At 46.6% G+C, this 19,154-nt stretch overlaps 1 protein-coding gene across 10 annotated transcripts in view; it reads right to left on the bottom strand.

The window, feature by feature from the left end:
- The window catches only part of SFMBT2 (Scm like with four mbt domains 2), a 222,318-nt gene that overhangs the window by 66,987 nt on the left and 136,177 nt on the right, over positions 1-19,154 (bottom strand). For all 10 annotated transcript variants that reach the window (XM_045465807.1, XM_045465810.1, XM_045465812.1 and 7 more), the window contains 2 exons: positions 14,547-14,648; positions 11,054-11,201 (listed from right to left, as the gene is read on the bottom strand). In XM_045465807.1, coding sequence (XP_045321763.1) covers positions 11,054-11,201; positions 14,547-14,648 — 250 coding nt within the window. The remainder of the gene's footprint in view (positions 1-11,053; positions 11,202-14,546; positions 14,649-19,154) is intronic.

Raw genomic sequence — 19,154 nt, forward strand, 5'->3', positions numbered from 1 at the left:
ACAGGGGTCAATTATACTCATTAATCAACAAAGACAGAACAAGAAGTACTAAGGCTTAACTGTAGCTAGGAAAACATGTTTTAAACCCAGGAGGGAGGAAAATAGCAGAGGGGAAAAGAAAATAAAAGGAAATCAAAACCCCTTGGGCTGTTAAAATCCTCAACAAGCTGCCACAGGGGACTGTTGAACCATGGCCACTGGAGTTATTTAAAGCTTTTATTAGTGTTTATTCTGAACGAAGTTCCAACTGCTACAGGTCCAAAAGAGACCAGGTCGATGACCCATTTCCTTATGATACAAATTAATTGGCACAAAACAGCCCCACGTGCAAACATTACTATTGGGACTGCAAGTGGGTAATTCTTTGGGAAAACAATTTGGCAGTAAAATGTTCATGAACTTTGACACAACAATTTCACAACAGTCCTAAAAACTGAAAAAAGTGTTACACATTAAGGTACAATGGCATTATTATCGGTGGGACAACCTTACATCCCAAAATAGGAAATGATATATGACTTATCTAAGGTCCATGGAAAATCACACAGGCACGAAACTGCACAGTTTGTGAAAAAAAAAATTATGAGAACATTATTGCTATAGGTCTAGATGGAAAGACTTCCTGGCACAAGCATATACAGAATTAACAGATTTTTATGAAAGTATGCAAAGAAAAAGTCCAGAGGAAATGCAAGGAAAATGTCGTAGTAGTAACAATTCACATAGTTATCTGGATGGTGGGACTCGTGGATGTGTTTTTCTTCCATCTCTTTGTATTTTCCAAGTGTTCAATAATGATCACATATTATTTTAATAAAAATTACTTGAGGGGCTCTTGGTGCTGACAGCTCAGAGCCCGGAGCCTGCTTTGGATTCTGTGTCTCCCTCTATCTCCGCCCCTCCTCCGCTCATGTTCTATCTCTCTCTCTCTCTGTCAAAAATAAAAAACATTAAAAAAATTTATTTGAAAGTGCAGACCTTTGCCCTATTTTAAAGGATAGTCAATCAAGGCACTAGTCAATCAATCAAGAGCTAATTCAGCATGTGGAATATGCCATGACTGCCTCCCAAGAGCCAACGTCCAGCTTTTCAACTGCTAACAGAATCCTGATTTTAGCCAGTTCCTGTAGGAAGTTGGGACTCTCCTCAGCACCAGGAAGTGAATCAGGACAACCTCAGAAAACCATGGTGGTCTATTTGCCTCTGCAGCAGGAAGTGAATCATGACACCCTCCCACCCCGATAACCACGGTGTTCTCATGCCTTTTGCACCAGGAAGTGAACCACGACATCCCAGAGACCATCATGGGAGGATGGAGGGCAGGGAAGGATGTAAAAAAAAGACACACTTCTGTAATAAAATAGACACAGAGTAAGAGCTGCCCTTCTACGCTGGGTGAATATGGAAAACATACAAACAAGCAAACTTGTACAACCTTCAAAAATAATATCAGCAAAAGAGTTTCACCTCCGCCGTCTACCTGACTGCCAAAATGAAAAACAAGAATAAAAACCCACCACTGCAAAGACTGTTGGGAAACAGGTGCTTTTATGCATTTCTGGTTGGCATATAATCTCAAAAATCCACCACAGATGCCAATTTGGCAATGTGTAGAAATCTTTAAGAAGGGGTCTCGTCTCCACTCTACCCATTTGTTCACTCACATACGATATCACTGAAAGCATTTATTAGGCGCATGCTACATGCCAGGCATGGTTCTAGTTCTAAGCATACAGAAAGGACCAAAGACAAAAACCTTTACGCAGGCAAGCTTACGCTGCAGGGGGAGGAGACACATGATACACAAATAGGAAAAAATCAGACAATCAGTGCTATAGGCAAAGGGAGGGCTGAAGTCTTGACAAAACGCTGAAAACCCTAGGAACTGAGGAAGCAAGTCCTGCGGCCACCTAGGGGAAGGGGGTGCCAGTGGAAGGGGCCAACAACTGCGAAAGGCCAGAAGCAGGTCCAGAATGTTCTAGAAAGAACAAGGGGGACTGTGGGGTGGGCAGAGTGAGCTGGGGTGTGAACAGAGCAGGAACTCCATAATGAAGTATCCTACAGAAGTAACAGGATGCTGTGCAAACATTTTATGCATAAAAGCAGACGAGAACAATACAGGCAAACAACAGGGGTGTGTTTCAATCAAGTTTATCTATTTATTTTGAGGGTGGGCGGGGAAGGACAAACAGAGAGGGAGAGAGAGAATCCCAAGCATGGATTGATGCGGGGTCCCAAAATCATAACCCAACTGAAATCAGAATCAGATGCTTAACCAACTGAGCCACCCAGGTGTCCCTAAGTCAATTATTTACCTGCAAACCATGGAACTTGCCAGTCATTTAAAGTAGAAGACATTTTGGCATGTAGGTGGCAAATTCGTGTGTGTAAAATAATTAAACCGATATACAAAGTTACATATTCTAGGAAACAGAAATCTGAGAGAATAGATACCAAACGTTGTTTCTTCAGGATAGGAAGCTTCTCTCCTTTTGTTTTCAAAATTTTAAAGAATGGATGCGTATTAAAACTATAATTAAAACATAGTCTTTAACCCAATAACTTGAAGTTCTAATAAGTTAGTAACACTTTCCCCAACAGGGAAACGCATTTCATTCAATGATTTTTCCCTCAGTCTCCAGGTTGCTGGACTCAGGTTCGTCGCTGTTAAAACGTGAATGAGACAGGGACCGGTTCTGTGTCACCTGCTCCAGCAGGTCCTGAGGGACACACACACCGTGCGGGAACTGTGACTCCAGGATGGAGGCCGACATGGAGAAGCAGGAAAGAAAGTTCTGGACATCCCCCCCACTGACTGAAGAATACACAGCCCCATAAGGACATCTCCACCGCGGAGCACCTTTACAGCACTGAGGTGCTCGACATCTGGCGTGAACAGAGGACTCATTTAGCTTTCAGTTCAACGTCTCTTTGAAAGGGAAAACGACGTGACCATCGCCAAAGATCGGCACGTACCAGACCTGAGATGTAAGAACGCAAGAGGACACAAAAGAAGCCATGTCGTAAGAACGGGTTCCTCATCCTTCCTCAGAAAATCTCATGGACCGTTGGGACAGCTTTACTGGACTCTCGCTCACGGCACCGGTCTTCCTGAAAGGTGGTCTCCCTCCAGGCTTCTACGGAGTTCCTGGGACTCGCTAAGGCTAAGCGCGTGATGGCCTCCCCTCAGGTGACCCTCGCCGCCATCTTGTCAGGGAAGCAGGATGAACGGGTGAGGAAGCAAGGCCACACTCCTCAGGGGGCACACGCAGCCCCCAGAACCAGTCCGTCTCTTCCTGGGCAAGATTTCTCAATAGTCTCTCCATTCAGTTCCTGGAGGAGTCTTCGTACAGGCTCCCAGGCAAGAAGGCTGACTTCTGGCACACCAGTAACTACGCCAAGTACTTCTTGTCCCCTGTGCTGTTCGCTAAAGGGCACGTGCCCTCCCTTGAAGCCTGCCATGTTAGGAGATGTGGACGTGTCCCCGGGAGAGAGTCCAACGTCACATAAATATCGGCTGTCAATGGCAAAGCCATGGTAAGAATCCTCAACCACAAAGTGAGGAGTAAGTAAGCCAGAGAGGTGTAAGTTCCCAACAATCGGAAATATTTTCAGATATAAAAAATCACCCAAAGAGTTTTACTCCCCCAGCTCTTTTCAATCAAAAGCCAAGTTTTTGCTCAAGAATCAATCAGAGAGCTAGAAACGAGAATAAACTTCCAAATCCAGTAACAAGAGGGACCCTCTCAGGTGCCGGATGAACTACGGTAGTAATAAAAAGAATGACACAGCCAAACCCGAAAGAGAAGAGAATCTCCAGATGCCAAAACACCAAGAGGCCCACAAAGGCAGAGCCGACCAGTCCGGGAACGTCTGGAGCTCACGCGGGGCAGAAGATGACCACGGGCTTGAGAGAGGAGAGCAGCAGGAGCAGAGACCATCATAAAACGCCCGGCCCCGGTCAGCTGCCCAGTCTGCGAAAACGGGACCAGACAACGTCAGCTCACCGAAAGGGACAAGGAGCAGACACGGCCGCTCCCTGCCCAGGGCTCCGCTCAAAGGGGGAGAGAGAGGAGTCCCGAGCTCCTCCCAGCCAGGGGCATCCGTGGGGAGGCTGGGCACATTTACAATCTGGATCGTACAGGCTGACAAATGCACGTGACATTCGTCCGTTCGTTCCTCCCTCCAATAACCAGGGACACAGGCACCTACCAGGCACTGTTTCAGGTGCGGGGGATGCGGAAGTGAGTAACACCGATTTTAAAAACTGGAGGAGATAAAGACGGTAACAAATAAATACTCTAGGACTTGCAAAATTCTTAGAACACTGGGCAGACTCTAATGCAAAACCAGATGGAAGGAATTACTTCACTCTAAGGATGAGGGAACTCGCACAGAAATAACAAGCACCACTGAAACTCAGTTCCCCATGAGAAATCACAACCCACAGAAAGAAACAGAAGAGGTTGTAAAGCAAAATGAATGACTAGGGATACAGAGAACCAACACCAGCAAGCTCTAGCAGTCCTGAACCTGAATGCTTCACACACACACACACACACACACGCGGACAGATGTCCAGTCTCACGATATTTTGATGCACTTTCTAGAAAATCATAGAACAAACAAAAATAGAGAATATGTAACGGTTGAACAGTTCAATTAATAAGGTTGGCCAAAGGGAACACTCTGACAGTAAATGGGAAGGCACGGCTAAAACAGATACTATATAATTATACGAATATCTAAATATGTATGATGTGAATATATAATATTCGTCTGCAAATATATAGACATTACCGAAACTGTCTCCAACAGAAGTGGTAACCATGGCTAAACTTCACAACCTTTCACGGAAATAAGTTCATACGCAACAGAACACAAACTAAAACAGCACCAGCTCCAGATGGTTTTACAAGCTAGTGTTACCAGACCTTCAACAATCGGCTTACCCGTTATCTTACACTAACTGTTCCGGAGCCACACTGCCTAGGAGAGCGACTGGATAAAAAACAAACAAAAACCAGGGGTATATTCCATTAGACTGGCCACAGCCGATAAAAAAAGATCAAATGAATAAAAAAAAACACCCATTCACAACAGCAAGCGAACAGGAAGTATCTAGGAAAATTACTAGCAAAGAAAGTTGTAAAAAGATAACACAATAAAACGTCCATTTTTCTAAATTAATTAAGTCCAATGCGCTGTCAGTCAAAATCCAATGGGTTTTTTTCACAGTGTCTTACAAACTGGTTCTAAAATTCACATACGATAACCTGCAAAAAACAACTAAGACAATTTTGAAAAGGAAGAAAAGGTCGAGGGAGTCACCGGATGGATATCGAGACATAGAGTAAAATCGGGTTTTTAAAAGTGAGGTATTTATGCAGAGACGGACAACCAGCAATGAAGCACAAGAACTAAGAACAGATAAAGTTCTCAGCCCTCGAAGGGACCGGATGCGTGTTAGTGGGGGCATCACCCATCAGCGAGGAAACTGCACACCATTCAATGAATGATGCTGAGGCAATGGCTGAATCTGAAAATCCAATTCAACCTAAGTGAGAAAACAAAAGCAACCTCTTTTCATCCCTCGTGCCGTGCAAAACTTAACTCCGAGAGTACACTAAAAAGCTAACTACAGAAAATGAAACCGCAGGATTGTCAAAGGAAACACAGAACGTCAATAAAACAAAGTTTATCTGAAGCCATAGACAAATCATAATGGAAAAGGCTGGTTTGACCACGTTATCATTTCGTATTCCGATATAACATAAAATACCATTAGAAAGCGAAGCAACGAGCCACAGGCTAGACTATTACATATTGTGACGCGCATGGCGAGAGAAGAAATTCATCCTCAAACGTATAAATACGTCTATGATCAAAAGAAAAAGGAGAGCAACGTAATAAGCAAAGCCAAGGCAACACACATTGTGAACGAGCGTATGATGAACTGCTCCACGGCACTAGCAGATTAGGGACACCAAAATGAAACCGGAGACCCATTTCCCAGGTGTCAGGATGGCACTGGTTCACGCACCAGCGTATCACAGAATGGTGAGGAGGACGCCAAATAGGATCTCCAGCAACTCCACTCTCTGGGTATACCCCCGGAGAGATCTCTCATTTTGGGCACAGGTACAAAGATGTTCTGAGTACCATTCCCAACGCAGAAAAGAGTTAATGCCTCGAATGTCTTTAAACGGGAAATGGATTTCAAGAATTAACGTATATTCATAAAACAGGCAAAGTGAGTAAGGAATCTATACGCATCAACACAGAGGAAAATCTGCAAACTGTTATAGGAGGAAAGTTACATAAGGGTGGGCATAGCGGGATACTCTTTACATGCCTATCAAAAAGATCTGCTGCAGGGGCGCCTGAGGGGGCTCAAGCGGTTGAGCGTCCAACTTCCGCTCAGGGCATGACCTCACGGTTCACAGGTTCGAGCCCCGCGTCCGGCTCTGTGCTCAGAGCCTGGAGTGTGCTTTGGATGAGGAAGGTGGTTATGGGGGGGGGTGGGGGGAGACGGGTGGGGCGGTTGGAGACCCGGCAGAGAGGCAGGGGAGGGAAGGGGAGGAATATAGGCAGAACTTCAACATTCAATGCTTAACAAATACGGACCGAGAGCTGCACTGCTTTAGCCACTGAGGATAAGCAGAGAACGAGACAAAAATCCCTGCTGTCGGTGAACTTTCACATCGCTGGAGAGACACATAAAAACCAGGGCAAAGAAGGAAAATATACAGCAATTGTATCTCCCATGATAATAAGTTGTGTGCAGCAAAGCCATGCAGGGAAGGAGATAAAAACATTGAGGGTAGATATTTGTAATCGACACTAAACAGGCCAGAGAAGAAAGACCGCCCCAGCCAGGCGGCACCTCAGTCAGATGGAAGGACAGACAACCTAAGCGGGGGTGGGGATGAGGGCCAGGTCTCGGGAATGGCAAGGAGGAAGGCGGGACTGGACAGACTGGAGTGGGGGGCATCTTAGGAGATGAGGCCAGACAGGGAACTAGTGGGCACTATAGGCTGGGACCATGAGCTGGAATTTCCACTGACTTGATACTTGAGGTACCAAGGCCTCGGACAGTCTGAACAGAGGAGGGACGTGTGCGATTTCCACCTTAGCACAAGCAGCCTGAGCATCTCATCGAAGAACGCGTGCAATGCCGGAGGCCACTGCAGTAACCCAGGAGGAGACGTCTGACGGTGGCCTGGACCAGGGTGGTCGTGATGACACATGGTCAGATCCTGAAAACACTGACGGCATTCACCGATGCAATAATTAGGTGAGAAACACAGTCAGCGGTGACTCGGTCTTCTATTATATTCTATGATGCTTTATTTCATTTTTTAAAAATCTGACTCTCGGGGCGCCTGGGTGGCTCAGTCGGTTAAGCGTCCGACTTCAGCTCAGGTCACGATCTCGCGGTCCGGGAGTTCGAGCCCCGCGTCGGGCTCTGGGCTGACGGCTCAGAGCCTGGAGCCTGTTTCGGATTCTGTGTCTCCCTCTCTCTCTGACCCTCCCCCGTTCATGCTCTGTCTCTCTCTGTCCCAAAAATAAATAAAAATGTTAAAAATCTGACTCCAATGTGACCAAATGCCAGCATCTGTTCCCTCAAGGCAGGGGGTCCAGGAGATTATGTGCATTTATTATTTTCTGTACCCTGTGGTACGTCTGAAACATAACAGATTAACGAATGGGGTACGTTCATCGGTCAGTGTCTGAGGTTTGTCTTCAGGAAAAGAGGACACCAGTTAGGGTTCACTACTCTGAGTCTTGATAATAATAAAACAACACCTTCACTTCTTAAATCGTCTTAACGGTTCACGTGCCTACTATTAAGATGGCCAAACAGCGGGGACAGAGAGCTAAAGGAAGTGATTCACTGTTAGCCTCTGCACACCCATTTTACAACCGATTTACAATAAATGCAAAAGCTTAATATTTTCTACTAAGATCCCCCCCTGGGTAGGATGTTCACTCCTCTTTTTCTACGACTAATCCTTGATGTTACACGCCAAGGAGGTTAATGAAATAGTCTAAAAATCGTAAGTCATGGTTGATAACCTATATACACACTTTTGCCTCACAGGTTTATTTACTTGTTTCATCACTTTTTATAGCGTCTATAATTGTGAATGGCTGTTTGCTAGTTTTAAACTAATGGAATAAAACTTCCAAGGATCTGTCCTTTGCTTACCAGGAAAGCACTTTCTCTCCCAGACATCCTGAAACCTTCCTATCCATTCTAGGTTACACACTACTTGTCTCTAAAGTCTGGAGACAGATTTTTTTTTTCTGAATTCTTTAACGTTTTATTTTATTTTTTGAGAGACAGAGAGGGACAGAGCACAAACAGGGGAGGGGCGGAGAGAGAGGGAGACACAGAATCCGAAGCAGGCTCCAGGCTCTGAGCTGTCAGCACAGAGTCCGATGTGGGGCTCGAACCCATGAATACGAGACCATGACCTGAGCCGAAGTTGGATCCTCAACCGAACGAGCCACCCAGGCGCCCCATGGAGACAAATTTTTTTTTAACTTAAGAAACAGATTCATGGGTCTCTGTTCTCTGCAAATCTCCCATACCATCAGATAGGTTTTGTTTCAACAGCTCCTTCCCACTGGGGAATGAGCGGGGATATCTTTTGTTTAGGGATCAGGCAGCATGTAATTTTAAGTGGTGTTTACCGTTCTAACGGAAACCTAAACGACGTAACACATTCGTGAAAGCATATACACAAGAAATCATCTAAAGTCACTTCCCAACATGAGTAATAAATCCGACGTACTGTACATACAAAGTTCAGAACTTGAGTTAAAAGCAACTTTTATAAGAAGAGCACATACGTTCGTAGGTTAGTAAAGAGTGGTGTTTGAAAAAATTCTACGGCATGATCCCCGGCCTCGCTGTTGACCTTTAAGACCCATAACAAATTAGCTCACAAGCAAACCATAAAATCACATCTACCAAAAACCCTACCACCACCCTCTCAATTTTAATGCACTTTAATTACAAAAATAGGTTCTACTAGTGCGTAACATATACTCAACATATTCTCCCAAAATGGTGAGAGCTCAGCAAATAAATTAGCCAAGACTTTGTTATAATCACAGGCCCCGGGACAATTATTCCCCAGAATTCTAATTCTCCAACTGTATTTCTCCAAACATCGTGACATGCAATTATCCAAAGAGGCACACCTACTTTCCAAATAAATACCCAAATTATGCCAACAGTCTCTTTGCTAAAATGCATTTCTAACAGTGTAATATGTCCATAAGAAATATATTTTAAAAACTCTAGAGATAGAGTTAAACATGAAAACCCTGCTTAATGGAAGAATCCAGCAGCCAAAATTCATACCCAGATATTTTCCCTTTTTTCACCGTGTGAGGAAACACCCGAGTAATTTTTTCTCTTTGAATTCTTCAACAGATCTTATTACTACCTAGGAATTTTATAATTTCCAACCAAGCAGCATTTTAGATACCCAGGAGGAAGTCTTTCTTCAACGACCTGGACCCATCTACACAAATGCTCAGATCACAGAAGTCAGGAAGGAGTAGAGATCGTGTGTGGGACTGACTGTGAGATTCAACAAGCGACCTGTTGCTAAATGTCACGCAGGAAAGGACTGCGACCTGTCTCTGATCTGCTACCGCTCGATCGTTCGTGGTAAGAAACCTATCATGCTAGAGGATTACAAAGAGATCCAGCCTCGTGTCACTGGTTTGACGCGGCAGAGCGCCAGTGGAATCCGGCAGGCGTCCCATCTGATTGACAGTCACGATCTGGCCAGGGTCCCCTGCGAGGGCCCTCGGGAACTGGCGTCCTCTCCGCCGCGGAGCACAGAATCGGGGAGGGCGCCTCTCCCCGTTAGTCACCACCCGCGTGGCCTCGGACGGGTCACACGGGCTCTGTGACTCCGCCTCGTGCCAGGGCAAGGCTCATTTCCAGGACGCCGTTGACCCAGGCACTCGGAACGGTTCGGGGAGTGGTCTGCACCAGCCTACTGTGCTCTAACGAGACCACATTCCGCTGCTGCACGACTTTAAGGAGAAGAACCGGCAGCTGACGTGGGGGTACCCTCGCCCGGCGGGGATGAGACGGGGAGCATGGAGGGGCGGGGGACGCTGAGCGGCCAGCGAAGCACGGCGCAGACGGGCCAGGCAGGTGCAGCAGGGGCAAAGGCTGCCTCTGGGACACGACGACCCCCAGGCATCTGGAACTTAACCTGTGAGTATTCATTAACCTCCCAGCGTGAGGAATGCTAGAAATAATCCAGGCCCTGGGGATCTGGAAAGGGCAGCACAGAACCCCTGCATTTTTTGTGATCTGTTAAAATCCTGCAGGAAGTTTATTCGTCTCATCTCTTCCTGCAATTATTCGATCACCCCCTCTGTTTTCCCTCCCACCCCCTCTCCCTCCATCCGGCTGCTCTCTTCCCTGCAGGAGCGTCAGATCTGCAAGGGGCAGCAAACCACACGTCACCCCACGACACGCGACGTACTTACCAAGAATGTGGTTCGTGGGTTCCAGTCTGACATGGTTTTAGTGCGACCCGGCTCCCGACTTAATTATTTTAATGTGTTACCGCACCACACTGTTGGCTACCAGGCAGTGAGCTTGGGGGGAAATTAACTTCACGGAAATAAAAACGGAGAGAAATGTTTCTTCTGCACGATGCTGCGTTTCTAACGCCACTTCTCGAACACCTTCAAGCGTTCAGCCTCGATCGCTTAGCTGTGCCCTCGATGGCTTAGCTGTGCCCTCTGTCACCACACCCCAGCACCCCCGCACACCACGGCGGACGGGGAGCCACGGCGGACAGAGTGGACTTCTCCAGAAGCCCGAAGTCACGCACCTTGCCACGGGAAGGAGCTGTGACAGAGTCCAGTGTCAAGCCACCTGTGAGGTGCACGGTTTTCCCACAATCTAAATCGTTTACCACATAAACTTCTCGAGATCATCGGAGGCACACTTCGGTGACGCCACCTTCCTCAGCCACCCAAACCCTGCACGTTTTCACGGAATACAGACCTTTGGGAGGTGTGAGATTGACTCCATTTTTAAGGCACCATTGTACTGGTAAAATCCCCAAAGAATCCGCATGGCACAGCATTGAGAGTTTACTAGGTTCTGGTCTTAGGTCGTCAATAGTCACTTGGAAAAAATGGTTGTTAAAAACCTGGAAGAGAAAACAACCACAGAGCCAAGGGTTAATTCCTCGGGATTATCACACGATGCCGGTATGAAACGCTGGCACAGCTTCCAAATGCAACAAATAGGTTTCATCGAAAGGATTCCGACACAACCTGGCACCTCAGTGGATATCGCCAAAATGATCCGGTTCAAGAGTCGATCACTGTGGCCGCTTTAACGGAAAGATAAGCGGGTGAGTCGTGTACATACGACAGCACAAAACGACGTCAGTGACTTTAGAGAAGTCAAGGGACAGTCAGTGCTGGAAGAAAAACACTCATGAAGGAAGACAAACCCAAAAGCCAGGATGGGCCCTGGAAGGTCAGTGGTTTCTCCACGTCCACGGCAGGGACCCACGGCCTCACAGCAGATCGTTTAAGAACCCCACCGTCTGGCTTGGAACACTCTTCCTAAGCTAGGATTCCTGGCTCCCTCATGTACAGAATATTTTTCTGGAGGCAGCCTAATTAAAATCAAAGCAGGAACACACACTCACTCTCGTTCTTCTTCAGGTTACTTCTGGTAAATAGCCCTAATTCTGCTGCCTGAGATCTGCCTCTGAAAGGAGACTTTATGGAGCAAAGGATCAAACTTCGCCCTCCCGGCAAGCTCTTCCCTCTGTAGCCCGATTCAAAACCACACCTTCCCTCCCACACTCTGGCCTTCCAGCCTCCTCTGGTCCCTTCTCTGCTGTGTCTTTCTCCTTAGCATTTGACATGTAACTTTCTATTGATTTACTTCCTTCTTCTCTACCATCACCCATTAAAATATAAGCTCTGTAAAAGCAGGGACTTTTGTCCCCGTTCCCACTGTCCAGAATAGTGCCTACATTAAATGCCAGTGGGATCTAATCTCACATGCACGTGCACACACACCACACACACACACACACACACACACACACACACACACAGATGTATATATTAAAAACCTGGAATTCTGATGGCAGAATTTGTTAGCACCACTAGACCCTGTAAGCATGGGCACTGAGGAATCTCCAAAACCTATTAAAACACATATTCGTGTGCACATACTTCAGAAGAAAAGCTGAATCAGTTTCCTCAACTCCATCAGGGTTCATGTCCCACATGGTTTAGAAACACTGAACGATCTGGTCCAAAACCTGTAGGTCTCAGAACTAAAACCTAGAGCAGTGAACCTGCTGGCCCAAGGCTGTGCAGCTCAGAGCCAGCCTTGAAAGAAACAGAACCAAGGTTCTTTATCTAAACAATACAATATAATTCACAGACACAGATGATACTGTCATTGTCATCATCTGTCTATACTGTATGGTTTTGGATCACCAAACACATGATCTGTAATCTCACCGTCCTGCTAAAGGTTGGGCATTTAAAACACAGTTACTTGCTTTATCTGTTGGCTTTAATGTTATTTATTTACGTCTTTAATAGTTGTGCCATGAAGGAAAGCCCCGAGGAAAATGAAAATGAGGTTTTCATTATCATGAGCAGTTATGTTCTCCAACATAATATTCTAAAGCCTTCTCCGATGTTAAGACAATTATGTCTAATTATAAATACCTACCACCTTAGAACATCCTGAAATCTCACTACATGCGGGGGGACCTTGAACCTGCCCATCTAAGTCCTAAGAGGCCAAAGCATACAGTCCAATCCACGTGTGTTCTACACCACAGGGCCAAAAAGGGTTCGTGCAGAACAGAAACACTGAGCGTTTTATCCTTCGTGGAAAGGGTAAGAAGAAACAAAATGAAAAAGAAACTGTAGCTTAAAAAAATCAGAGAAAATATCCTTCCCGCCCCCACCCCCAATAAGACTTCTTTATTGTGAAACCAAGCTACTGTCACTGGAAATCTATCCCACAAGACACCGGTATCTGGGCTGAGACTATCCGTAATTAGTATGTCACACTCTAACGGTACAGATTACGATTATTTGCAAGCATAAAAATGTGAGTCCTCTGTGGAGACACTGAGCACACCGGCATCTCTCTTTCGTTTACTGTATAAATACCAGGGGAAGGGGACACCGTTGCCTCTCAGAATGACGACAGGGTAACATTTATGCAGATAAATGGGCGGCTGGCATTACCACATCAGCTGCTGCTGGGACAAAGGGAGATTCTGGCCAGCGTGCAGCAAGGTAACACTTATCAGTTTTGGGAAAATGTGCAATTACCAGAATGCACGAGGAAAACCCCCAAAGGTCAACTTAAATAAAAAAGCTTTTTAACGGATGGTGTTATGACCGAGAACATAAATCGCAACCCTAGAAACCACCGTGGAAAGCATCACTCCGTATTTTTTTTTTTCTCACGGGCCAGTTGTTCTCCAAATAAATCAGCAGTGATGTAAAAGTAATTTACGTTCTAAAGAAAACCTACGTAGAAGAAAAGAAACACCGCGGTCACAACCGTCTTCCATATTGTGACGTACGTCTTATCAAATCGTGAATTAAAAAAAAGACCACGCCGAATGACTCTGAAACGCCCACCCCTGTCTTAACAAATCCAGGCTTCCGTAGTGAAAGAAATGAAAATGGAATGGACTTTTGAACCGTTAATTAAGTTCCCTCACAAAAGGCCATTAACTAAAACATACACTGGGCAAGAATGTGGCTTTGGTCTCTCCCGCCATCTGTAAGAGGACACTCAAGGTAGAAACACGTGCCTCAGGTGTGACTTCCACAGGTGACTTCCTTGACGGGGAAGGGACATTACAATCTGAAAAGCCCATCGGGCCGTAATGACAGTGACTTTACATTAAAAGGCAATTTCGTCTTAAATTCGCAAATCGGGGAAGCAGGCTCCTCCCTTCGTGGATGAAAGCCAGTGACAAAACGCAAGCGGACGGGGTGGGGGGACACACTGGAGATGGGAATCGGCTTTCCGCCTTTTTCTCGGGCGTTCGAACTATAAACACATCACTCTAACGCCTGCCAGCGGGAGAGGACCAGGCTGCCATTGCAACGCTGACGATGCGTGACTCACGAGCATGCTGTGTCAAAGATAACGGGAACCAACAGGGACACTGAGGTGGCCACGGCCAACAGCGCAAGGTGGATCAGAGTCGCGGCAGAGGTCGCTGCTGCAGACCCAGCGGGCGTCTGGACCTTCTTCCCGGCCGCCCGGGGACACCAGCGTCTACAGTCTGCCCTCCCCGAATCTCTGCTGCAACGGGAGGCAGGTGACCGGCCTCGTTCTCTACGACCAGTGACAGCGGGGCTGGCGAGAAGGTGCCCTCCGCCGGGCGCAGGGGTGCCGCGGCACGCCCCTGCAACTGCGTATTTCATCCGGTCGGCTGTGAACAGCCACACGGGGGCTGAGGTGGAAAGCAAAGCGGGAGGCTCACCTTGGTCACTGATGCGGGACAGATATGGAAGGGCTCGCTCAAATTCACTGTTTCTAGCTTCATCCCGACCGTGAAGAAATGGCTTCTCAGATCTGCATGATCCTGCAGGGGAAGCGACAGAAAGGCTGAAAAAGCGGCCGTGTTGTGCACGAACTCGGACACTGTCTGGACGCCCTCCTTAGACATTTTATTGGGTAACTAAAATCGGATTGAAACAATTAACCCTCCCCCGTTGCAAATTTCTCATTATTGCAAGATACTGCGGATTTAATTATTTTCTGTGGGCTAAATTGCTTTTCCGAGGGAAGGAAACAAGCCTTTGTGGCCATGCTTGAATTTACACTAAGCCAAAAAAAAAAAAAAAAAAAAAGGAAAAGAAAAAGGAAAAGAAAAAAATCACACGGCACTGCTTTGATCTTCCCAGGCGCTAGAACGGAAGCTCGGCCGAGTAATGGGGGCCATCAGTCATCTGAAACACACAGCAGGCACATCTTCAGCAAACGTGGCCTCGTGCTTCTGGAGGTAACTCCCCAGGGCGTCGAGGAGACCCTGTGGGTGACACGGCCTGTCCCCGCATCCTGTGCCTGAGAGCTCACAGCGTATCAGTTCCTGGTAGTCAGCCGCCCATCTGGGGAATGTGTGCCTGTAGAGGTCCAAACAGCTCTGCCCGCGATCAGAACCCGACTCCGGCTCCATCAGGATGAGCCACAGCCCCTGTTTGTAACAGGCGTCTGGCAGTTTTAAAACCCGCTCACGGCAACCTTCTGTGTGCGAGACGGAGCTCCCCTGCCTTCTCGAGCCAAGAAATTTCAGTGCCCGCTTTCCCTCCACGGCAACAGAGGAGGCTGGCTGGACTCGGGATGCCAGGATTTATCTGGCCGAGACGGAGGTCACCCCCTAACTCACAGTCCGTGCAAATGGCAGCAGATAAAGAAACGTATCCGCAGCCCGTCCCTGGGGGAAATAATAGCTACAAATAAATCCTACCAGTTCTAAATTCATCAACTGGGTGAGAAGCACCAAACCTATCTAGGGATCTACTACTTGCTTCTATCTGCAGACCTTCAGGGGGTTTTTAATTAATTCAGAGGCGTCATTCCTCGTGCAGCCCTGAGGATCGGGCAGAGCCCTGCGGGGCTGGGGCTGCTCCCCCTGCAAAAGCTGGTCAGCGCCGTCGGTGGAGCGCACGAGACCAGAGAACCGCTTACAAACCCCCTGCCAAGCCACTGCTCTACCAACGAAGGTGCAGGCTTTGAACACCCAGAGACCACGAGGACCCCGTCTCCTGTCGTCACCGCAGTCTGCAAAGGTATCCATACCCGGTGGGGACTCAAGACATGCTAGGTCTGGAGGAAGCAAGCAGTGTCACATCTGGCGGCGGCAGGGGTGAGGGGTCGATCCACGGGCAGGGATGTGTCCGAAGTGCAACGGTGTAGGACAAAAAGTCAATGGAAGAACTAGCCCGTTCCCAGCCTTTATCAATGCCTCCAGAACTCAACGATCAAGCTGTACAGAGATTAGATGCATATAAGGAAAAACACAAGGAAATACCCCTCACATGCAGGAGATGATTTTTGTGTTTTTATGTTGAAAATATGGCGTTTATTTTTAATGGTGGCTGGGAAACTGGCTCAGGGGGGGAAAAAACCTCAAAAGACACCGTATAGAGAGTTAATGCATATTAACACATAATAATGCAGATCGACCACAGTGCCAGGACAAAGCCAGAAAGCACGGGGGATGACAGAAAAGCAGTAACCCTGAACCACAAAGGACGCGCTGACACCTGAATTACAAGATTAAAAGTTAACGTTCCTGTCGGACATCCATATCAACCCCACCCCCAGCATCTCACTACCAGTGGGAACGCACGCACATTAGTGAAGTGTGCAGATAAACACTTTTCCCCTTTTAAGCTCAAAAACCCTTTCCCCTTTTGAAAGAAAGGAATTATTCCAAAACTGTAATATAACACAACTTTACCTGAATACAGTCAACAAGTTGAAGCAGTCATTCTTACACGGCTTGACGATACAGAACTTTCCTCAGGAACTAATGACACGTTGGTACCTTGAACAATGCGGGGGGTCAGGGGAGACAACGTCCTGCACAGCTGAGAACGGGCGCGTAACTTCTGACTCCCCGCCAAAACTTAACTAAGAGCCTCACGTTGACCAGGAGAACCCTTACCAATCCCATAAACAGTCGATGAGCACATATTTTGTACGTTGTGTGCATGACGTACGGTATTCTCACAACAGAGTAAGCTAGAGAAAAGAAAATGTTAGGAAGAAAATCTTAAGAGAAAATACATTTACAGCACTCTCCTGTATCTATCGGGAAAAAAAAAATCTGTGTGTAGATGGAGTTCAGGTCAATGCTGTTCAAGGGTCAACTGTTTAATAAATGGCCCAGACGAATATAGTATTTTCACAGACGTTCTGCTTCTCTCTGCTATCAGATGTCCCTCCCTGTTGCACCGTTCCCTCTCATTACTAGAGATGTGACTCACCAATAATAGAACATTTATAACTTGTGGCAGCCTCCACCACCAGATCTGCTCTCCTTGCAATTTCCCTCTATCACCTGTTTTCGCTTCCCCTCTGTTTCTGCTGCGAGGTTCCTGACGACATTCTGGGCTTCCGGTCTACCTGCCATCTTCAGCCTTTCTTGACTTCAGCTGTGTGCCCACGCTTTGCCCCATATACTTCTGTCCCTACCTTTGCTCTGAGTAGAGGCAGCTTTCTAAGCAGGGTCGACATGGGACTGCCAGAACCCTTCTACATCCCAGGCTCTCCGTTTGACCTTGACCATGGACTTGAAGTCTTTAGCCAAGTTTACACTCACCCTGTATCTACCGGAAGGTCTCTCCATCACAACTCCTGATGCTGAAAAGTCTATGGGACCAGTCACCCTACACTGCTAGATGTCCCTTAACAGGTGCCTTATGTTACACACAGTTGTCGGGTGGGACCAGGCAATGGCCGCTTTTCCTTAGAAATAAAGCATCAAGGGGCGCCTGGGTGGCGCAGTCGGTTAAGCGTCCGACTTCAGCCAGGTCACGATCTCGCGGTCCGTGAGTTCGAGCCCCGCGTCGGGCTCTGGGCTGATGGCTCAGAGCCTGGAGCCTGTTTCCGATTCTGTGTCTCCCTCTCTCTCTGCCCCTCCCCCGTTCATGCTCTGTCTCTCTCTGTCCCAAAAATAAATAAACGTTGAAAAAAAAATTAAAAAAAAAAAAGAAATAAAGCATCAAGGCTTAGGGCAAGAATTTGCTCCTCAGATAACCTTCTCCTTTGGCACCTGCGGCTGGTGTTATAAATGTTCGTCGTTCATGATTTCTGCGTCTACCTCATCCAACCGTATCTCCAGGTAAAGAAGGGATCATTTTGTGCAGATATCACACACTCTGTTCCCTCTTTCCTGGAGTCGCCAAGCGCTGGTCAACCACCAAGTGGTGTCATCCATAAAAAATACCATTCACATCACAAATCACACATGGCCAAACGGGGGACAAAAATAAAATGTTAATGACATTAGTATTTTTTAAAATAATTAAAATGGCGTTCTGTCTCAATGATATGAAAATATTTCTTTAAATGTTTATTTGTTTTTGGAAAAGAGAGAGTGAGCAGGGGAGGGGCAGAAAAAAAAAGAGGGGGACAGAGGATCCAAAACCCAATGTGGGGCTGGAACTCACAAACCCTAAGTGAGACCATGACCTGAGCTGAAGTCGGATGCTCAACTGACTGAGCCACACAGGCACCCTGCCATTAAAATATTTTTAAACAATTTAAAAATGATGCTTAGTGAGCAAAGGTTTACAAAGAAGTCTTTCATGGTCATCTAGGGCTCGGATTTCCTACATCGTAAACTATTTTGACTAGCTTTCAATTACATGCAAGCACACAAAATTCTTACTTGAGAAATGCATCTGTTTTTGTCCCAAACTATGTGAAAATCCTTCAGCCCTCTCATTTAATATACTGGAAAAGGAACCCAGATATTGTGATGGGTACCTGTATTCGGACACAGATGTTTATATTCTGGTCTCGAATATCCACATCTATCCAGAAGAGCCTCTTAAACTTGAAGTCTAAATTTCAGAAACAAGCCCAGAAATTACACAACACATTTCTGTAGCCACAGCCCTACCCTTCACTTTCTTAAAGTCACTTTTAATCACTAGTTAATCAGTATTAAAAAAACAAAAACAAAAACAAAAAAAGAGGGATGCCTGGGTGGCTCAGTTGGTTAAGCCTCCGACTTCGGCTCAGGTCATGATCTCACAGTTTGTGAATTCGAGGCCCACATCAGGCTCTGTGCTGACAGCTCAGGGCCCAGAGCCTGCTTTGGATTCTGTGTCTTCCTCTCTCTCTGCCCCTCCCCTGCTCACACTCTGTCTCTCTCTCTCTCTCTCTCTCTTTCTCTCTCAAAACCGAATAAATGTTAAAAAAAATTTTTTAAAGGAAAGACAAATCTTCCAATGTATAAAATCCCACCCATTTCGAAGGTAAGTCAACACAACAAAGTCTTTTTACATCCAGAAGCAAAGACACATAAGGATTATGAGTTTGATTAGGACCATATATACACCGCTCTAATGTTTAT

Source organism: Leopardus geoffroyi, chromosome B4 (genome assembly GCF_018350155.1).
Source record: "Leopardus geoffroyi isolate Oge1 chromosome B4, O.geoffroyi_Oge1_pat1.0, whole genome shotgun sequence".
In the NCBI taxonomy this organism is placed as follows: domain Eukaryota; kingdom Metazoa; phylum Chordata; class Mammalia; order Carnivora; family Felidae; genus Leopardus; species Leopardus geoffroyi.